Source organism: Pavona decussata, unplaced genomic scaffold (assembly GCF_977016875.1).
Source record: "Pavona decussata unplaced genomic scaffold, jaPavDecu1.1 SCAFFOLD_170, whole genome shotgun sequence".
Classification (NCBI taxonomy): domain Eukaryota; kingdom Metazoa; phylum Cnidaria; class Anthozoa; order Scleractinia; family Agariciidae; genus Pavona; species Pavona decussata.
In genome coordinates this window covers 1,142,596-1,163,993 of record NW_028145581.1, presented here as the reverse complement: position 1 = coordinate 1,163,993, position 21,398 = coordinate 1,142,596, and the positions used below count along the sequence as shown (strand labels likewise).

General features: G+C 37.4%; 2 protein-coding genes across 2 annotated transcripts; one reads left to right on the top strand and one right to left on the bottom strand.

Annotated features, from left to right (window-relative positions):
* Positions 1-1,408: 1,408 nt before the first annotated feature.
* On the bottom strand, positions 1,409-2,102 carry LOC146464040 (NADH dehydrogenase [ubiquinone] 1 alpha subcomplex subunit 8-like). The gene has a single exon (XM_085083791.1). It carries the CDS (start codon positions 2,032-2,034, stop codon positions 1,648-1,650), a length of 387 nt encoding a protein of 128 aa, XP_084939917.1. The 5' UTR covers positions 2,035-2,102; the 3' UTR covers positions 1,409-1,647.
* Positions 2,103-2,182: 80 nt separating this feature from the next.
* Positions 2,183-11,425, top strand: LOC146464039 (ubiquitin carboxyl-terminal hydrolase MINDY-3-like). Its single transcript, XM_085083790.1, has 15 exons — positions 2,183-2,319; positions 2,447-2,526; positions 2,820-2,889; positions 3,082-3,243; positions 4,022-4,106; positions 4,557-4,671; positions 5,448-5,521; positions 6,582-6,661; positions 7,096-7,166; positions 7,569-7,649; positions 7,824-7,896; positions 8,536-8,608; positions 9,291-9,378; positions 9,765-9,848; positions 10,842-11,425. The coding sequence occupies exons 1-15, from the start codon at positions 2,205-2,207 to the stop codon at positions 10,983-10,985; spliced, it is 1,395 nt and encodes a 464-aa protein (XP_084939916.1). The 5' UTR covers positions 2,183-2,204; the 3' UTR covers positions 10,986-11,425.
* The last annotated feature ends 9,973 nt before the right edge of the window (positions 11,426-21,398 follow it).

Below are 21,398 nucleotides of genomic sequence, written 5' to 3'. Positions count from 1 at the left end.
GAGGAGGTTTTATCGGGTTTTAAAACCACTGCACATGATGTTTCATCGACCATTTGATAGGTAAATGGGCTTATGAATTATTAATGAGTTTTTGAACTAACTTTTAATCCTTTAGAATATAAAAATAGCAAGCATCAAAGTTGAATGTTTACAAAAATAAGATAATTAGGATAGCAGCAGAAAGTTGTGCATGTAATATTATTATATTATAGAGACCTTAAAAGTATCAGGCAAAAACTTGAACTTGCACATTAATATTCTTGTCAGCTGTTGAAAATTATATTTTGACCTGATGATGGTGTCATGAGGACACCGAAATGTTGTGTTAAATATGATTCTACCCGTAATTTTCATCATCAAACCTTAAAAGTAGTTATTATAATTTTATAATTTTTAAATTATTTATCTCAAACAGTAGGAAGAAAGAAACTGTCATAAATTATGTAATCGCAATTAAATCCAATATTTGCAGTTATCAGTTTCATATATACAATTGAACCTTGCGTAAGCGACCACCCCAAATGTCAAGCCTAATAATTTGCAATAGCCAGTGAAAGGTCGGACCACTGGGGTTCTCAAGATTTTGTGTTCAAGAATGTTCCTGCAACTCCTACAAAGGACTTGTTAGCCACCTGAGGATTCGTAACAGAAAATATTATTGACAATTTGTAAATATTGAAATCAATGGACTATCACAACTGACTTGCTATCCACGACTGCTTCAGACACAGCCTCCTTATTGGTCCTAAATCTGTTCAAATACAATGTTAAAGGGACGGTATCACGCTGTTTTTAGTAACACATTGAAAATCAAAAAGACGCTATTTGGTTGATAGCAGCCAAGATATAATGACAAATTCCATTAAAAGACTATCAAAATGCAAAGAAACTATCCACGGATATTTTCGCTGGCAGTTGGCCAAGATGACGAATGGTTCAAATTTGAAAACGTTTTCAAATTTTGTCGTCGTAACGCACTAAAAATTGCTGGTTGTACTATATTTTGGTTCAACCTTTCGCCTCAGAATCACTATTAATATTTCTTTAAATCATCGATTTAGAAATTAATTAACACAGTGCTAAAAGTTCAAATTTTGTGAATTTTGGCCAAAAATCATGATATCTCCCATGATACTGCCCCTTTAACATCTTGTTTGGTTTACCATAAACTTATTGGGCATCTGTACAGGCAAGTTCTTAGTTTAATGCACTTCTGAATAGCATGTACCTTGAGATTATAAAATACAACATTTGTTTCAGATTGAAGCCATTCCTGCAAAAAAAAACTGTGCAGATCTACAGTGTACACTGTGCCAGCGCAGTTCAGATCTGCAGAAATTATGTACTACTAAAATGTATAAACCTCAGCAGTGGTACCCCCAACACTTGTAAATCAAGATCAAATATCTGAAGAGAAATCTTTTAAGAACTTTAATCCACCTTACAATTAAATGGTAGAACAGAGACATGGTAAAGGATTCCAAAGACCTTAATACCTTCAATTTACAACCCAACAATAATATTCTTATATCACGTCATCAGAAATATACTGTCACCAGAAGTCCAATAGCTTGTGCTTGGACAAGCACTGTCGATCAACGTTTAGTTTTAACAACAATATAACTTTCAATCCGATCACACATCAGGTTAATCATGGAGTTCAAGGTGGATGGGTTGATTGCATTCCAAACCAAGCTTTTCCAAAACACAAGCATCAAAATTCTTCTGTGTTGCCCTGCAATAACCAAATTCCTGGTTGTTGTAATCGAGACAAGTCCAATGTTTGGTGAAAACTTCGTTGCACTCTTCCTTCAACTTCTTAAAGAACTCTAGAGCGCACTTTGTAACTTGTTTGCCTTCTTCTAAACATTTGCGTGGATCTTTGTGGCCATACCGGCAACCCATGAAGCTCTTGAAATCCTTGTCACAGTACTGGCCCAGGTGATGTGCGCCTCCCATCAAAACTGCCGACGTGACTGGAAGTTCATCGGCCTCTAAATCCTTGAATGTTATGTCTTGAACTCCTGAAGCCATCGCGAAAAATAACACCAAAGCTCTCAGTCCAAAAGCCCCCAAAAAGCAAGATGGCGTCGCACTCCGAGCAACCGCTGGCCAAGGGAGTGCTGATTCATTTGTTTTTTATCTGTCCCAGTCTACCACTCAGCCTCGTGAGAAAGCCCTGGGGATGAGACTAAGAATCAAAGATGGCGGACGAGAATAACGTTTGTCGAGTTTCTGCGTTTGAAAACGCCGATGAAGTTTTGAGTCTTTTATGGGGAGAGAATCTTAGTGAGGATATATTTGAGAGGTGGTCTCAAGGTAAAGATTTCTAAAGAGGGTAAACTTTGTGTTGGTAGATAAGAACGATAGTATATATAAAATTTGCTGTTTTGAGTCACAAGTCGAAATCGAAATTTTATCTTTTCTTTCGTGGTTTTCACTTTAGGCTTCGTCTTTTCCACCGAGGAACCTAGTGCTCTTATTCAGGAACAGGGAGGACCATGCGCAATAATAGCTTCTGTTCAGGTTATTAGACATAAATGAAATTATAAAGTTATTTTATGTTATTGTTTTGGATTTAAAAATTGTTAACTTTATACACTGAAGTAAAGCAAGAAGAAAACGGTTTATTAAAGAAAAAGAAATCATTCTTTTTTTGTACATTCTTTATTAGGAATAATGTAATGATTTTCTGACAGTATTCATAGTGCAAAATGGTGTGGTACATGTTAAATGCTCACATCTTGACAATGTACATCTGGTACATGTTAATCAGTTTAATTATTGAAATTCAACAAGTTGTTGATTTTATTTTTCAGGCTTATATTTTGAAAAACATTCTGTTTGTTGAAGATGCACCACCTCCTGATAACTGGAGACAGTTAACAGGTTAGTTTGGGTTGTAAATGTAATGTAACGATGAAAGTGCCTTTCAGTTGAACGGTTACTGCTCACAGGGTTGGATAAAAACCTCTCAGATTAAGAACAATTTGTAAACTGGCTTCAATGTTTTCAGTACAGAATATCTTCACAAAACCAAATGCAAGCTTACCTGAAGCATGGTTCTATTAAATTCCGCAGATGAGCAAGCAAGACATTTCCTTGTGTGCTCCCTTTGTGAGATGCTAAGGAATGTCAAAACTGAGAAAGTTACCCTGGTGTTCTTCAGAGATCACTTGGTCTTTGCGCCATGCATGAGAACTGAGATGGAAGCTGATGAAAATTCGTCGTCTAACAGTCCAGGTATTAATTCTGTCAGTGAATGATCAGTGAAAGAATCTGTCTACAGGGCAAAAGCCACTAAAACTTGCTAACTTTTTTTTGAAAAATTTTCTGGAAATAATTAGATGTGAAATTATATTAATGTTTACATAATTTGATGTTACCTTGGAAGCCACATTTTGTCAGGCAGGTTGCTCAGAATTTTGATTTTTTTTCCCTCTTTTTAATTGTTGATAAAGTTAATTTTAAGGGTCTTAAGTTTGACATTATATTGATTAGTGATGATCATTGGTTTCGTCACACATTTTGAAAAGTAAAAAATCTAAGATAGCCTTCATGGCAAGCATGAAAAGTAATCCCCACATCATCTTGCCATGTCATTGGCTCATGTTGCAGACCCCAAAGAAAACAATCTTGGGTGTTGAATCTACGGTAAATTTTACCATCTACATTCTGTTATCCTACTGTACACTCTGGATGTCATATATTATTTTGAGAGTTATTGAGAAGGAGGGGATAGGACAGGGGAATCCCCTCAATCCCCAGGAGACTAAAATAAGGACAGTCTAGACAGAGTTTAATAACTGTACAATAAATTGCCCAATACCTGATGATCAGGACTTTGCCCTTTGATAACCTAGTAAGTAAAATTCAAAGTGACTAGTGCTTAAAATTCTCAATCACCTCTACTACACTATTTTACCACACTAACAATACATGGATCTTTGTTGCTGTCTTACTATGAAAACGATTTACTATTTATTGTAATTGAATTAATAAATCCTAATTTTTTCTACAGACTCTCATTCCCCTGATTATCACAAGTCTGTTTGTGTTCAAGAGCTTACCACACTGTCAAGTGAAATGTTTCATTCAAAACTTTGGTATGTTTCTGAGGTACTGTCAAACCTCCCATAAATGCTTTCTTATTATAAACTTGGTTTACTATATAGCTGAACGTAGTCTGTGCTGAAAAGAAGCATTCGGATTGGCTCCCTGAGCAATCCAATTTTCCTTTACCTACATTTGAAAGGAGTAGTGTTTTGACATAAAACAAAGCAAAATTAAGCTTGTGAAGTAGGAGTTGTTCAAACCGTCATGTCAGAGTTTTTTCCTTTCTTGCACTTTTTCTTACACTGGTTATTAATAATATAAACAATACATAAACAAGTTTCACACAAACTAGAAAGTAACAACCAGGAAAGTCTATAATAAAAACCTTGGTGAACTAGCTTGCTTGGTCCATTTTGGAAATGAATTTACTAGTCAAGATAAGTAAGTGTCTTTTTTGGTCTTCTCCCTTTCATACTAGTAAATTTTCTTTGTGATTGCAGCCTGGTTCAGTGTTGCATTTCTGAAGATGTCAGCCAAGTCATCAAAAAGAACATAGCGATGTTAGAGGGAAGATTTGGTGTTCTATTATTTCTCTATTCAATATTGTTAACCAAGGTGTGTATTGGAAAAACACCTTTATAAGAGTTCATTGTGTTTTAAATTTATATAATTTAAATAGAAAAAAAATTAAAAAAAAAAAAAACAGTTTTGGTATCTGTGGAATGAGTCAGTTTACAAGGCACTTGTTAGTTTAAGGAATCCAGGCAGCCAGCCCTTCACTCCAGTTTTTTCACAATATCATAATGGTGCATTAATTGTGTATTGACTTTTTTTTAGTTTGCCCTTTCCCCCCCCAAATTTTTTTTTTTGAGAAATATATAAATAACATGACGTAATTATCATGTCATACACTGGCAGCCGGAGGTCCATATTAGGAAAACTGTGAGCACGGCAAGAGGATAAAGGACACAGTTTTCCCAATACCTAGACTATTGTCTGAATGACATTTTTATTTTCTTCCACAAGAAAGCAAGGCCAAAAGAAACAAAACTGCCCTGGGTTGAGGGTAAGATTGAAAAATTCCACCCACTGTTGGAACCAATCAGATTCATAATTCGGAATTCTGACTGCTTGTGCACTGAGAAAAAAATAAACAAAATTCATTTGTGTTTGAGTTAACGATAATGCTTCATTTACTATAGTTGTACTCAGAAGCTGAAGGTTAACATTATGCCCATAAATCATTGTCATGTATTTAATATAGTGCTTTTGTACTCAAAACACAAGAGGTAGTGTTTGGTCATGAATATTATCTTCTTAATATGCTGGATGTGTAGTGTAAGCTGTAGTTTAAGTACATGGTAATTAAATCTAATGGTGGTTATCAACAGGGTATAGAAATTATCAAAGCAGAAATGGAAGATGAAGGAGAACCTTTAGTGGATATTAACTTTGGCCATGGAAGGTATAATCTAAGATGGATGTTTTTATTATTTTAACTAATGATTACAGTATTTTATTGTTTTGAATGCTTTGCGTGATTGGCATGATAGTTGAATTCATATAAAGTACAGTGATATTAAGGGACAGTGCCTCCTTTTGCTACTGTGCATACGTTCTGCACATCTCAAAGATGGTCCAAGAAAGTCAGGTTTCTGAACAGCAGTGACTGCTAAAACAGAGATATTTTTGTGTTGTTTATAAGTACGCAAGCAAAGCAGATCTTGGCAAGGATAATTTATTGGGATCCAAAAAGAAAATTAGGGGTTCAATTTGGGAAAAAATGCTATATAGGTTGCTCTGTGTTCTTAGCACTTTTTAGAATTACTGTTGCTTAATTATCTCTAAAAAATGCGTGGACACCCCCGATTTTCTTTCTGAATTCCAATAGCGCCTAGCCCTTGCTAAGATCTGGTTTTCCCACATTGTCATAAACTGCACAAAAATACCTCTGTATTTAAGTAGGCACTCAGTCCTTTAGACCTTAATTAGTTGTCATTATGAGTCAAGGAATGATTGATTTCATTATAAGTTAATGCATTGTTAATGCATCTTGTTCTGTGGTGTTGATGTTTTATTTTGTTTTACTTTTTTTCACACACCGAACAACCTTTCATTAGCATAACCCAGTGACTGACTATTAAACAAACTCCCAATCTGATTAGACTCATTAGCTTTGCAAGGGTGGTATAATTTTCTGTGTGTGATCTGAGGAAAAAGTATGACTGCTCACAAGGCAATTTGACATTTATAAACACAACTGACCAACTGCTAGAAATAATTTCTTTGTTGAGTTAAGGTCTGTGGTGACTGGGTTATGCTATTAAAACAATTAAATGGTTCACTCCAGTTTCAACGGACTTAGAGATAAGTTGGCTCAGCAGTCAGGGCTTCATCCCCCACTAACCATCAACATCTTCATAGAAAACTTGAACTTGCTGTCTTTTATATTTTTAAATTTCATTGGTATTTTGGTGCTAGAATTTTAATAATTATATGATTTCATTTATTTTATTTTCCTGTAGTCAAACTTTGATAAACCTGATGCTGACTGGTCATAGTGTATCAAATGTCTGGGACTCAACTAGAGTGCTTTCAGGGCTAGGTAGGTACAGCAACTACAAGAATAGAGAATAAAAATTACATTTTACAAGTGGAACTAAAGTTCTGACAAAAGTTGCAAGACCAGAGAAAAGGGTTCAGTATGTAATCTTTTGATGTTGCTAAAATCTTAGTTACCCTTTAGTACACTTTTACTAGAGAGCCACCTTAATAAGGACAGACCAATGCAACAATACAAAGATTAACGTAGATTCAAAAGCAGTCTAACTGAGAGATATTAATGAAACAAAAGTAATAGAAGTGTGAATGACTCCTTAAACCATATGATTGTGAAAGAGAAAACCAATGATTATTCTCTATAACTTGCACATGGTCCACTAATAAATTCATATGAAATATTTATTTAATTAATATAGTAGTTATAATAAATTGTATTATTCATTTATTGATTATTAGAAATAATCTTTTGTTTTGCAGAACTGAGAGGTATTCCTGGACAGTCTTCTATAGGATTTTTAACACTCTTAGAAGCTCATAGATACTGTGAGGTGAGCTGGAAATTGTTGGAAATGTTTTTGCTTTCACTTGACTGGACAGTGTACTTGTGTCAATAATATTTTTCTTAAAAATATGTTCCACAACCAGCACCAGTTGCCCAATTCTTCAGGAAATCTTATTCTAATAGGTGATTTTAGTACAATCATAATAAAATTCCTGTGAACACAGACTTCATCCAGGCCAGAATGAACCAATTAAATTTCATTTTTACGTCCACTTCAAGATAGCAGCCACTTGCATTTTCCAACTGTTTACATTTTCAGGTTCGTTAGTAACATATTTGTCAGATTATTTGTGACTGTTTAATAAGCTGCGTGCCGCTCAGTACCTTTGAGTTTTATATCAATAATTTTAGACTACCAATAAACTCATTTTAGTGTGTTTGTTTATAGGTAGGCAATTTTTTAAAATCTCCAAAGTTTCCTGTATGGCTGCTTGGAAGTGAAACACATCTAACAGTATTCTTTTCTCAGGTAAGAAATTGTTTTTAAGTAAACAAAATGTTTTAAAATCTTACTTGCCAAATTTCTTCCAGTTATAAATAGAAACATTATTTTATTAAAATTATGATGATGATATTTTGTGATATAATGTGCATTATTACCAGTCAGCTTTTAAAACTAATTGTGATTTCTTTTCTAAAAAAGGAACAAAGTCTAACAGGATCCGAAAGTGAGAGAGAAAAGGGACTGAGAGTATTTAAATCTCACGACCAACAGGGTAAATGAAAAGAACATACCTTGATTACAGAAAATTGTCGTGTTTTCCGTGATTTTTTGAGGAATCAGTAATTAAATTTACTTGTGATTGTAATTAGAAGGAAAGTTACATATTATATTTTATATATTCTCCAAATAATTGGCAAAAAATTGAAATTATTGCAATGAAATGTACAGTGTAGCTCTGCCAAAATCATTAAATTATACAGTTTTCCTCACAGTAAAAAAATTCCTTTCAGTAATAAACAAGGTACATTGTACATGGGATTGACTGTTCAGTAATATTAATTTATAGCGTTTAAGTGTTGTGCCTAATCATGACACCATTATGTAATATTTGATAATAAAAATTTATTATAATATTATTAAACATTATTAAACTTTGCTGTAGCCATCAGTCCATTGATTGTGTTAAATGAAATATATTTATTTAGCTAAAATAACATAATATTATAAATGTTAAAATATAAAATTTAATTTTTATTTAATTAAATATTTTTGTTCAATCAAACAGTTCTTAAAAAGTTATCAGAAATCAGTTTTAATAATATAAACCAGTAATTTATACGTTTTTATTTAATATGTACTATTTATTTAAATTTGTTTATTTATCTATTTAACATTTCATTTATGTGAACAGACAATGGTTTCATAACAAGCGATAAACTTGGAAATGTTTTAGAAGACCTTGGACTTGTTTCTGATCCTGAATAGTAAGTATTGTCATGCTTGAACTCGTACTCCATAGTAAAACAAGCCATGAAATTTTGAATCTACCCCACACACCCCCAGCCCCCCCCACCTCCTCCCCCATACAAGAGGTGAGGTAGAGCCTTGTGAGCTTACTGGCACCATTAACTTCCAGAGCTTATCCTGGTTCTGTAGAATGAAGTGGCTGGGAGCACTGCTACTCCGCCTGGATGGGATGCTAGTCCAACACAGTTTACCTCCCCAGCACTTTGTCAAATATCCTCTTGAACAGGTTGCCAGTAATGTGAGAGTAACGTGTCATGCCCAAGAACACAACCCAATGACCCCAGCCTGGCCTTGAATCCACATGATCCAGAGTCCACCATGCTTACCATAATTACACACTTGTAGCTCAGTCCCCATATAAGTCTCCACAAATCTTGATTATAAAAATCCTTTTGAAAACAAGCAAATAATAAACACTCCTTCAAAAAAAGCCCCTGAAAAAGTCCATTGAACAAAGATATATGTTCAGGCTAACCTTATAATATTCTGAATGTTCCGTCTAATGAAATGGACAACCCTACAACACGTGTACAGGGCAGTGCCCCTCTCACCCAGGGAATTGCTTGAAAAGCTGCAGGAGTTGGAATGACTAGGACCTTACTAGTTATTAAACAGTTTATTGTTTCCTGTTATTCCTAGTGTATCGTTTATGAAAGAGCGCCTTGATCAAGACTTAATGGGAATTATTCTTCTGCAGAATTTCTTGAAAGAGTTCTTTCCTGGGGAGGTATGGTGTACTTAACATGTAATACTGTATATTTGACTTGACTTCAGTTTAATAATAACAATTTATTATATGATTAATTGTAAAGTTCTGAGGCTTTCAAGCCTCTTGAAATTGTATTTTATTTTGCTCAAGTAAGTTTAAGGGTATATATTGTTTGGAGTTGGGTCAGGGGGAGAGGGAGCATTTTTATTTGTAGCCATTTTCAAAAATTTCTAATTGATGGGTCTTGACTGCGTGCCCATGGCTTACCTTTTAGAGGTAGGGGAGGGGGTTACTAAGAAAAGGTGTTTTATCTTTATCTACAGGTGCTTTGGTTCGGCTTACAGATGAGAGTGTATTTTTCACATGGATTTTACTCCAGTCTCTGTTGACTGTTGTTTTTGCAGGATTCATCTGTTGATGATGTCAAGCCATTTAAATCTTTTCATTATAATGGACTTGGTGTAAGAGAGGACGATGGAACTAAAAAAGTAAGTATGGATGCTTTGGCTTACTTTCGATAAAACAATAACGTTCTCATGCAGACATACTGTCTTGAAATTTTTAGCACTGAAAAAATTGCACCCAACAATCTGTGCAGTCAAAACAATAGGGAGCTTAAGCACGGATGTTTATGAGCCACGGACGGCAACTTGAAGTCGAATGTATCCTTTTTGGCGTGGTCTTGCTCCTTACCACAGACAGGGAAAGCTCTATCCAGTGGATAAAGTGTACTCAAGCCAATACATTTTATCGCTGAATATCATCTTATCCGCTGGATAAAGTTATCCACTCTTTGAACAACTGTGGTCTGATGACAAAATTCAGTGCAGTATCATCAAGGTCTTAGACAGAAGGGTGTGTGGATGCCCATTTCTCTGAATATTATTCAGTGAGAATCCACCTTTTTTGGGATCACTAACTAGTAACCCAGTTAGGACTGAGATCAACATATCCTCAAGAGTGGAGGGATCAGGGATAAGTGTTTAGACATTTGGGAGTGGGAATAAGATAATATTCTACTAAGTTCAGAGCTAATTTTGAGTCCATCTCTGTTGTAAGTTATTTAAACATGATGACGATGATGATGATGATGATGATGATGATGATGATGATGATGGGGATGAGGAGGAGGCGGTGGAGGAATGTGATGATCATGTTGATCGCAGTGACCAGATCACCATAACCATGATTATGACAGAATGGAGGTGGTGAGGGTGTGAATGAAAATGGTGGCGATGGGTGTGGGTGAGAGGAGGGTAAGATTTAGATGATTGTGATGGTGGTGGTGATTTTGAAGACGGTGATGACAGTGGCAGTTGTGATAGTGATGGAGATGGTGGGGGTTGATGGTATGGTGGTGTTGGTTAGAACGTTCTTGAAGATCATGATGATCACAACAAAGTTCATACTAATCTTTCAGATGACAGTGTCATGCCATGTTTAAGTGTTGACCCTGTGTGATGGTTTGTTGTTCTCTAAAGGTTGTATACACAGAGGGACTTGCTTCCATAGAGCCATCAGACTTTAGCCACATCGCAGAACAACAGATTGTGTCCTGTCTAAAAACCAAGTGGCCTGGAATATGGCTAGAGTGGCAGGGAAAACATGTGCCATCATTGAACTGAAAGGAGAGCTACAGAAAATATATTTCAACAAACCCTTCACCATTCTGCAACTTGCAAAACTTGGCGCAAAACAAGTTGCAGAGGATTGCAAGAGAATGCAGCATGTGTTGTACGTGTGCAGTCTTCCAAGACTTATTTTAAAGCCAGTAATGTTTGTATTTCACAAAATTATTGGAGATGGCAAGACCAACTGGCGGTGTTATTAAATCAAGCAGTCAGTTTTGAATTCTAGATTGCTTCTGGATTTTTCTAAGGTTCCACTGTTTCCAATGAACATGGACTTTCCAGAAAAAAAAATTAAATTATTGACAGTTATGTCTTGTTTCTTTCTTTCCATGCTGCCATTCAAACCACAAATTGTAAATTTGATTGAAATCCTTCAGAGTTGTATTATATTGGAAGAATTAATAACTAAATAAAATTTGCTATTTTTACCTTCAGTTCTTGTCCAGGCTTTCCATAATCTATTTATTCATAAATGATGGTCAATTTCTTATTCTTTTGACATACAGTCAACTCCCATTACTGCAGACACCTGTCTGCAATAGCAGGAATTTATTTCAGTCAAACACCTGTAATTTATTTTTGCTGGGAGTTTAGCTGCTGTCTGTATTATCGGGGTGTCCGTAACAGCGAGGTGTCTGCAAGGTGAGAGTTGACTGTATGTTAATTACCCTACTTATCTCATTTTAGAGTAAAAATTCTATTGCATTTTACAGGTGCTAAAGAGGCAAGTAAGACCAAATTTTCTTCATCCTCTGAGTCCCAAGGGCAGTTTGTTGGAAGGAAGGGATTTTCACGGGCGAGTTTCTTGTTGTAAACTTTCGCCCATGAAAATTCCTTCCTCCCGACTAGTTGCCCCTGGGTCTCCGAGGATGAATTTTCTTGAAAATGAAAGAATAGTTTATCAGCTGCCACTTATAAATGAGGTAAATGGTTGGCTTTTGTGCATAATTTTTTTTTCATACAATTTGCTATAGCACGAAGATCTTGTTGTCTAAAGCGTAGACAACATACTCCATTCACTGAGTTTTTCTTTCCTTTTTTTATTGATCACCTTGTTGTAATAATTTTTTTGCTGGTACAAACACGTTTGTCCATGTAGTCCATGCACATGCATGCAGTCACAAGGGGGCGGTTTCTCGAAAGTCCTGGTAACTTACCAGACCCAATAAGTGTCTTTGGCGACAACTGTTTCTTAACAGAAGTAAATTTTTGCTAGTTTTGAATACTAAATTTTAAAATCTTATAATTCTATGAAAACATTAGCCAAGTACCATGTCTGTAATCACTGTGTAATCGACTAAAAAACATTTGCAAATATACTTATCGAGGCCTGGTAAGTTACGGGGACTTTCGAGAAACAGGCCCCAGCTCTCTTAAAAAAAAGCCACATGTTTTAAGAGAGCAAGTGGCTGTGCAACAAGAGGATACAAGAGAGAACAGACAAATTTGTTTTTCAATAATACTGAAAACGTTTATTACTGGTAGTTAAAACAGGACAATAAATCATGTATACAAAGTATTAGCTAAAGAACCAGCTTTAACAAAATAATGATGTTCATTTGGAAACAAATTTCTCATTTCCCAAAATAATTTCCCAAGAAATGTTCATTGTTACTTAATTTAACTGACTCAATAATTTACTTGAAACTCTCCAAAGGTGTGGAGTAGGTAATTAGAGCCAAAATTGCACTCAATGACTTGCCAATTTTACAGATGCTAGTTACCACTCATGTGCCTTCCCAAATTATCATAAGTTTCAAATTACATTCAGGGAAGAAACATATACATTATTTGAAAGATGGTGCAGGGCTGGGCAAATCCCACAAACAACAAATTATATTGTTTAATTTTGGACTATCGTTTTTGTTGTTTTATTATGGAATGATAGTTTTTGCAGAAAAAATCTTCCATAGTGTCACAAAGCCGACACATCTGTGAACCTGGGTGCTGACCAGTCATGCAATCCACAAAGATCAAATTTTCGGCAAAAATAGCGAATGATAAATATCTCTTATTAACAGAATGATGGATGACGGAAAAACCTATCAACATCAACAGTCACTGGAAATCCCCAAAGGAGCAGTAAAAGTGCGTCATTTAAACCAGGAGCCTATAATTCAGAAAGGTTCCAAGGAGAATCAGATGTGCTCAATTTGATTTTTCAACCGGAATTCCTGAAAGGCATGTAAACGGTAAGCATGTGCTATTTGCAATAACAGGGATTAAGGTGAAAAACGTTTTTAAACTTGTGTTTTAAACAAGAATGAGTTTAATCCATGTAAGCTGTTTTAACATGTCAAAAATGTAGCACTTTTAAAGCAATAATTTATGGGCAAGAAAAAAGAATTAGAATAAGTGAGCATAATATTATTTGTCATGAATTCTCCAGTTCCAGGATTATCATAAAGTAAGGTGAAATATTAATAGCAACATGAAACACTCAGCTCATGTTAAACTGGAAAAACACAATTTCATTTGTTTAAACATCTATCAAAACACTGTTTTCACGAGTCACCTTTATCCCCTAACCGTAAATTGTCACATTCATTTATTCTTACAAATTCTTACTGATTCAGAAGGAAAATTCATTGAAAAACAAATTTGGATGTAAAGAAAATTCACAGGCAACAAATCCTGCAAAACATAATGATATCTCTTAACAGTTTCCAGTGAGTGAACACTTACAAAAATCGCATTTAGACATAATATTACAGCCACTGCGGAGAGAAAGCAGTTATGGTTGAAGTAGCACCATGTAACAACATTATTCAAAACTGGCTTGGCCAGTTTAAGTCCACCACCAAAAGCAAGCTCTTGTTGACAGACGGAAAACAAATATTTTTGTTTCCGAGACTAAAGCGAGACAGCTTGTTGATGAAGTGAAGCCTTGAAACAGACCTTGATACAGTGTAGCTGGTTGTGATGTGTTTCAAACAGTGTGTCTTGCAATGAATTATTCCTACAAAACATCTAGCCACAATTCTTGTACTTCAGGCGTGACATATTCAGCATGTGTACCAATGCGCGGGGTCCACTAGCTTTCAAGAGCATCCATGAAGTACATTTCCATGATCGAAGAACTGCTCACAGCACTGATTTATCATGATGTTAATTATTATTATTGTTTCTTTGTATTTGTGTCCTGGACCATAAGGTAAACCCCATAAAATGATATAAAGATTCCCGCAAGGGAGAGTCCATAAGCTCCTCTGTTGATTAATATATCAGACGTTCGTCTTTTCACTGCAAAAAGTAGTGGCTTTTCTCCAGACTGAAAAACAAACACAGTTTCTAAATTATTGTAAGTAAGGAACTTGTAAAAGAAACAAATTAATATTAACTTCATCAAGTATCAAATTAGAAGGAGTGCTTGACAAAATTATTCTGTCAAGCACTGCTTCTAAATGGGGAGACAAACGCACCATTGGAATTGACTGATCCAATGCATGCAGACTGTCCTTTTCTCCAAAAGTTTAACTATATATGCGTTTTATGTTTTATTGAGTGCATAGGCTATGATACAGTCACTGTAAAACTGGGCCCAGTATGTCCTTGAACTTTACTGTGCAAATCTGATAGTTTTTTAAGTTTGAAAGTTTTTTTTCCCACTATAAATGACATTCAGCAAACCAGCCAACCACCCAATGCTATGAAATACTGAGATGATATGTACGCAGTGAAATTCTCAGAAAAAATTTCCAAGCCCCCAGCAGGAATCAAACCCACTACCTTATAACTTTTTACCCCAAACCTGTTCACCACATGAGTCACCCATAGCACAGTGGGTTCGATTCCTGCTGGGGGCTCGGAAATTTTTTCCAAGAATTTCATCGCATACATATCATCTCAGTTTTTCATGAATGAAATTACAAGTGTATATTATGATAAAAATAAAGGTGGCCAGGAAGCCCATGGGAAACCAAAAGGCTTACTGAGTATGTCCTTGTAGCAGTGAAGGGGTCAAGACATCTGCACACACGCACTACCTGTGATGATTCTTAACGACAGTGTATCCTAATACCAAGGTATTTTTGTGCAGTGTATGACTACAGTACATGGGAAAAGCGGATCTCAGTAAGAGATATTGGAATTGAGAAGGAACATTGGCGGTCACCCATACATATTTCACATTTTGAGTGACGTACGACCACAACAACTGTATGATTGCGTAACAAGGCAAATTAATTTTAAAAACAAAAGCTTCAAATACAGGCTATTTTCTCAGAAAATCCAAGGTAAAACGAACTAACACTGGTAACAGACATACAGCCTTTCATAAAGTCTCAAATCGCGTTTTGAAACAGTGGTAGCAAATACACCGAGGTAAACAATAAAACGAATGACTGCGTGTGTTCAAATTAACAGGCTTACATAATCATTTAGTAACGAAATAGATACGATGGTCACAGAGAAAACGAAAATAAGACTGTTTTACATCATGGAAGAGCTACATCTGGAGGACATAGTGCTTTGGAAGAGACAGTGTGACAGCTTAGTAAAGCCTTACCTGGAAAAATCTCTGAAATTCGGTTCTGAAGTGGCTCGACCAACTTGATCGTGAAACTGCAGTATGATATAAACGCCGCGAAGCATACAAGCACTTCGCAATGTGACCCATTGATGCCTGTAAAATAGAACGATTCCCTCAAAAATCAACTAGTTTCTCGCAAGACTGATCGAAAATCCTTGTGGAAAAATATCAAGATCGGGTTTGATGTGATGAAGGCAAAGTCTGTAAATTACGTAAAGGCACGTGCACGCTGCGTGAAGCCAAAACCTCCAAGCTATGTAACCTCTCGGTCTGCCAAAAATGAACATACATGAAGTATAGAGTACAGTCAGCTCTAAAAAAAAAAGCAGAACAATCTTAGGTGTTGGAGCGGACCATTTTATTTTGTTTTATTGAACTGTTTCTTTTTTGTTTTGTTTTGTTTTGTTTTGTTTTGTTTTTTTTTTTGGGGGGGGGGGAATGGGGGTAAGGGGTAAAAGCTTTATAATTAGGAGTCGTGGTGCAGGGAGAGATAAAAATATGACCTGCTCTTGCATTCCATGATCACCTTATTCACCTTTTTGGTGAGTCTTGACTCTCGAATTCTGCACAGCTTGCGGATCCTGCATCTCGATAAGTATCTCGCCAAGATCCTTCTTTCGGGCCATTTCACCTGATGTCCCCGATAGTAAAAAAAAAAAACATTCCTAGATGGAAAACATAATACGCCGTTTTCCACCGGAGGGTGGGAAGGGTAGCTGGGAAAACAACAACTCTCTTCTTTGTAGGTCTTCTATCATGAATTCTATTGCCGCCTCTAAAAAACAACATTGGTGAAATAAGACATCTCAAGGTGTAACTTGCATTGTATAACAATAATTTATGCATAAGGTTCGGCTCGTGAAAAGTTCGACGTCTGAATGAAAGCCGTTCCAAAGCCGAATGTACAACCCAAGACCAGTAAAGATTTCTATAGGTACAGTGGAACCCCGGTCTACGGACATCCGGACAGTTTCGTTTGTCCCGACGAAAAGCTCATGTATATTCTCTAAAATTAACCCGCACTTTTCTGTGTCCCGAGTGACAAACTTTTGTGCATTGCAACCCCGCTTTACGGACACTGGTTATCAATTATGTGCTAATAGCAGACATTGTATCGCGTTCAAATATGACATATTTCTACGGGTTAATACGATTTTATTACTAAAACATAAAATAATAATGATAGTGATAATCATAATAATAATAAAAGCAGTAGCAAGACAGTGTGGCATGTTTGATTAGTCTGCCTTTCTTCCGGTGTTGGACTCTTCTATTACAGCTGTAGTCCTTTAACTAGTAAAGTTTTCTCCCCATTATGCCTACACTAAACTTTCACTTCCTTGGCCTTTTGCTGCAGTCATTGCCTGTAGCCTTACTCTTCGACGTCCTTTGCTTGCAGCTATCAGCATCAGTCTGCGCTCGGAGGTTGATGCTGACAGGACTTTGATTCCGTTGTCGTGTTTCAAAAACAATAAAGTACTTTTAGTCCCAGACTATGATAAATGAGCGAAAGGTTACAGTTACTGTATAGTTAAGAAATTAATAAAAACAACGTTTTGTCGCCGTAAAAATGTCTGCTTTAGTCTTTGTATCAATAAAACATGTGTCCGACTGTCCGTGACGTTTTTTGTGAGAGCCTGCTTATACGGACACCCGGATAATACGGACACTTTGGCATGTCCCCTTGGTGTCCGTATAATAAAATCCAGTGGGATATATTCCATGGGTATTGCGCTCCGCTCTCCCGAACCGAAAGAGCTCCTTTACATTTGCAGTATTTCTGCGAGGAAGGAGGGGAATAATACCCAACAACTTTATCTAAACAAAGCTGATTTACAAGCAAAACGTAGCCACCAAATTCTTTGGCGCGCAGAGATGGGGCGAGGCGGGAGGGATGGGGGTGGAGGGGAGGGACCGAGTTGTGAATGGGAAACTTGAAGAGTTTTTCGGTTAAAAAAAATCTAAGGAATCGAAAGTTGACTAAAAAGAATTGGGGCCACTTGCCATCCGGCAAACTAAAATTCTCGCGAAATCGCTTTATTTCGCACATCTTCTTAGTTTAAAACCCATTGTATCTACAGTCGAACCTCCCTTTGCGACCACCTTTCGTAAGCGACCACCTCTCATTAGCGACCACTTTTCCAAAATACCAAAAGTTTTTAAGTCAAATCACTATAGATGGAACCTCTCGTAGGCGACCACCTCTCGTAAGCGACCACGTCCCGTTAGCGACCACTTTTAGAGATGATTGTTTGAAATTTTCAATTGTTTTTAACCTCCCGTAGGCGACCACTTGACACACAATCAGCTGTTTCTCTCACGGGCTGAAATGGACTGTAACATATTGGCCCACATGCACTATGATGTACACTGAAATAAACTTTAATCAGGTTGAATCCCTTATAGGAAAGAAACTCTCTTAACTTGTAAATAGCATGCATGTACATGCACGACCGGTGATGACTCTCTCAACCTTGTATCATCCAACAGAAAAATTGTGGCGATAAAGAACGTCAACTGGATTATGTAACAAACAAACAAACAAACAAACGCCAAAGTTGTTGATGTGTTACGCTTGCAACGTAACATTGCAAACATACCGTTTACTGTTTGCTCCTAAATCAGGCAGTCTAAAGAAAAGTTTTTACTTTGGGTTTTGATAAGCACTGGCAAAAGCGTTAGGTGTCCGCAATTACCATATGTAAATTACCCGAATTTTAGACCCCCCCACCCCCCACCCCCCTGTGGTCTGACCTCTGGTAAGCGACCACCTCCCGTAAGCGACCACATATCCTTGACATTATGGGTGGTCGCTTACGGGAGGTTCGACTGTATTTTGTTTTGTTCTCTTTTTCAGTCCCGGTACCATACCTGCAACTACATCAGGTCCTCTCACCGATATACGGGGCCTTAAATGCCCCTTTATAGTATCCGTGACCATTTCCCCTTCCCTGTGCCAGTCCAATAATCTTGCATGTTTATTACACGACCAGGAGCCCATTACACGACTAAGGCAACTCGAGGGCCAATAACTAAAATCAACCAATCAGATCGCCCTATTGCCGGTCCAATTGGTACTGTCCCGAATGATCCCGCGTTATGTCCCGCTTTCAACTTAAAATCAAGATGGCAAACGATGCAAGTTTTTGTCAGAAGATTGAATTAAGTTTATATATTTTTTACTCGCCCTCGTGTGTTTGTGGACTGCTTCTTCTCGCCGATCAACCTTACAGCGCCGATTTTGCTGCTGACCTTCAAACTGGCAAGAGAAAGCTGTCAAATCATTCAGTAAGGAAAACCAGCATCGGTCGATTGCTTAACGCCAATTTTTCCGAAAACTACCCGTACGTGATGCGCGCTTTTTTTTTGCAGGAATCGTTTTAGCGAACACTTACAAAGTCAATCTCGTACCCAGAGTCCTCAGGCTCTTTGGCCAGTGGTTGGTCGCCAGGAGAGACTATGGGGAACTGGAATTTTATTACTGCAGGATTTCTGCGGTAAAACAATGCAAGCAGTTACGACGTAGTTAATCAAAAAAAATTAAATTAAATTCCAGTTTCCCAAAGTCTCTCCTAGCGACTATCCGCTGGTCAAAGAGCCTGAGGACTCTTGGTACGAGATTGTTACGAAGTATACGCAACAATACTCTTGGGCGTCCTGTGGTGTAACATTTTAACGCCACGGGTAACAGTATTTCTGATATCCAAGTGCGGGATATGCATTTGTGCAAAGAGATAAACATCGAATGTAAGCAACTTGAAATGACGATCATTTTCCAACCAGGAACTGTTCTCAACATTAATTTTAGCTTCAACTGAACTATGACTTCGTGCATGCGCGCGCTACCGGCTATACGCGCACATGCTTCCCACGCAGCCGTTTTTAGGGAGCTCGTATTACCTCCTACCCTAACAACGACTGCGTGGGAGGCAACACGCGCGCGTGCTTCCATTTGAATTGCGTATTCTAACTCTTCTCTTCCACACTGAAGAAGGGTTATATAACCCGAAACGTCTGTGTTTTTGAAACATTTCTGACACTTCTCGATATTCATTATAATATCAATCCTACCACTTATAACTTTCTGTATATGTGGAGTTAGCCTGTACCAGGCTCCGCGAGAGAGGCGTAGGAGACGAGGGCGAGGAGAACGAAAACGAGGGGGAGTCTGAGACAGGCTAATGAGGAGTATGACATAAGTGACCTAACGTTCAACAGACAGATCTGTCGCGAAAAGGTCCGTTAAGCAGTTAAGATGACCGTGCTGTGAATGCATGTGTTTACTGACAAAAATGGCGAATCTTATCTCGCTTTCCATCTTATTTCAATGCCACTGCAATTAGAAATTGTCATCTTCTAAAATTCAAACAGAGAAATGTTACCCTTCATTGACTAGCAACGACGCTGTGGGGGAACTGATAAGGCCAACATGGTTTGAAAAATTAATATTAACACGTTAACCTATTATCATGCTATGATTTACTTGACTCAATGTAGGTTACTTGTCTTACCTAAAGGAAGCTTTAAATAACAAATAAATAAGTAATTAATTAAGTAAATAAATAAATAAATAAATAAATATTTCAGTGGCACATCCATAGAGTGGCTATTCGTCTCCGTTTCCAGGTCGAATTAGAATTTGGAAATGTTGGTTTTTGTGGAGGGAGGAAAACCGGATTATCCGGAGAAAAGCCCTCAGGGCAAAGACGAGAACCAACAACAAACTCAACCCACATATGACGCCGAGTCCGGGAATCGAACCCGGGACAAACTTGGGGGAGGCGAGTGCTCTTACCACTACGCCATTCCTACTCCCCTTTGGTCATGCTTCTCGCAGTTTGTCCGTATTAAGTCGGGCACAAGACGGATTACGCGTCCATCAATATAGTTGTTAGGTGCTGTGTACATGCAGGGAAGTTTTTCTAACTGGACTGACTTGCAAGAAGCTGCGGAAGGAATTACGCGCCCTTAATACTCCGTCTTCGCATGCAACGAAAACCAGACTGGTTGGGTCTTCTGGTTGACGTTCTTTTAAACGGAAATAAGTCCATTGGTAACGCAAAGTAAAGTAAAAAGTAATTTATCGTTATTTAATGTCAATAACACGGGGAGTGCTTGAGCAATCTACTGTACCCGGATTCAGAGACTCGAGACAAGTGCCGCTTGACAATCATCCAGATCGAATTGGAATTTGGAAAGTGTTGGTTTTTGAGGAGAGGGAAAACCGGAGTACCCGGAGAAAAAACCTCTCGAAGCAAGGACGAAAACCAACCATCTCTGCACCCCCCCCCCCCCCAAAAAAAAAAAACGGCAAAAAAAAAAAAAAAAAAAAAAAAAAAAAGGAAAAAGAAAGAAAGCCCACTCCAAAATAAAGGATCACAGTAAAAAGAACCCAAACATACTGAAATAAAACCAACCAATCATAACGCGAAGACAACAAATGTTTGGCAAGCGCGGACAGTACATTTCTGGTTTTATTCTGGCCATAAGTTTGTTAGGCACCTGCATGAGAATAGCATGAGGAAAATGTAGAGGTATCGGGGATCTTCGGTCAATCTTCTTTATTGCTCTGTCAGTTCGCTCTTCTCTTAACCACAAAAACTAGAAGGTTAAACTTTGCGTGGCTGAGTTCAGTATATGTAGTCAAACTGACCGAGAAGCTATTCCTAGAAGGCATGGATCACGTAAGGAACTCCTTCCCCTGTTATGTTCCTTACTTGAGTCTGCTCTTTCAAGTTCACCTGGATCTATAAACCTAGGAAGCCTTGCTTCGCAAGTACTAGCTAACAATTAACTTGCGTGAAACGATTCGGTGCTGTAATAATGTTTGCAGTTCAACGTCAGAGAGTTTAAGATCGATGGTACTTTGAAAAGGT

What these genes read in the sequence shown, in the direction of transcription:
- LOC146464040 (XM_085083791.1), bottom strand. Translation starts at nt 2,034, where the DNA reads ATGGCTTCAGGAGTTCAAGACATAACATTCAAGGATTTAGAGGCCGAT.
- LOC146464039 (XM_085083790.1), top strand. Translation starts at nt 2,205, where the DNA reads ATGGCGGACGAGAATAACGTTTGTCGAGTTTCTGCGTTTGAAAACGCC. An exon ending in CAATAATAGCTTCTGTTCAG is followed by an intron (nt 2,527 to 2,819) that starts GTTATTAGACAT and finishes TTTATTTTTCAG; the next exon opens with GCTTATATTTTGAAAAACAT. An exon ending in TAGAGTGCTTTCAGGGCTAG is followed by an intron (nt 6,662 to 7,095) that starts GTAGGTACAGCA and finishes TTTGTTTTGCAG; the next exon opens with AACTGAGAGGTATTCCTGGA.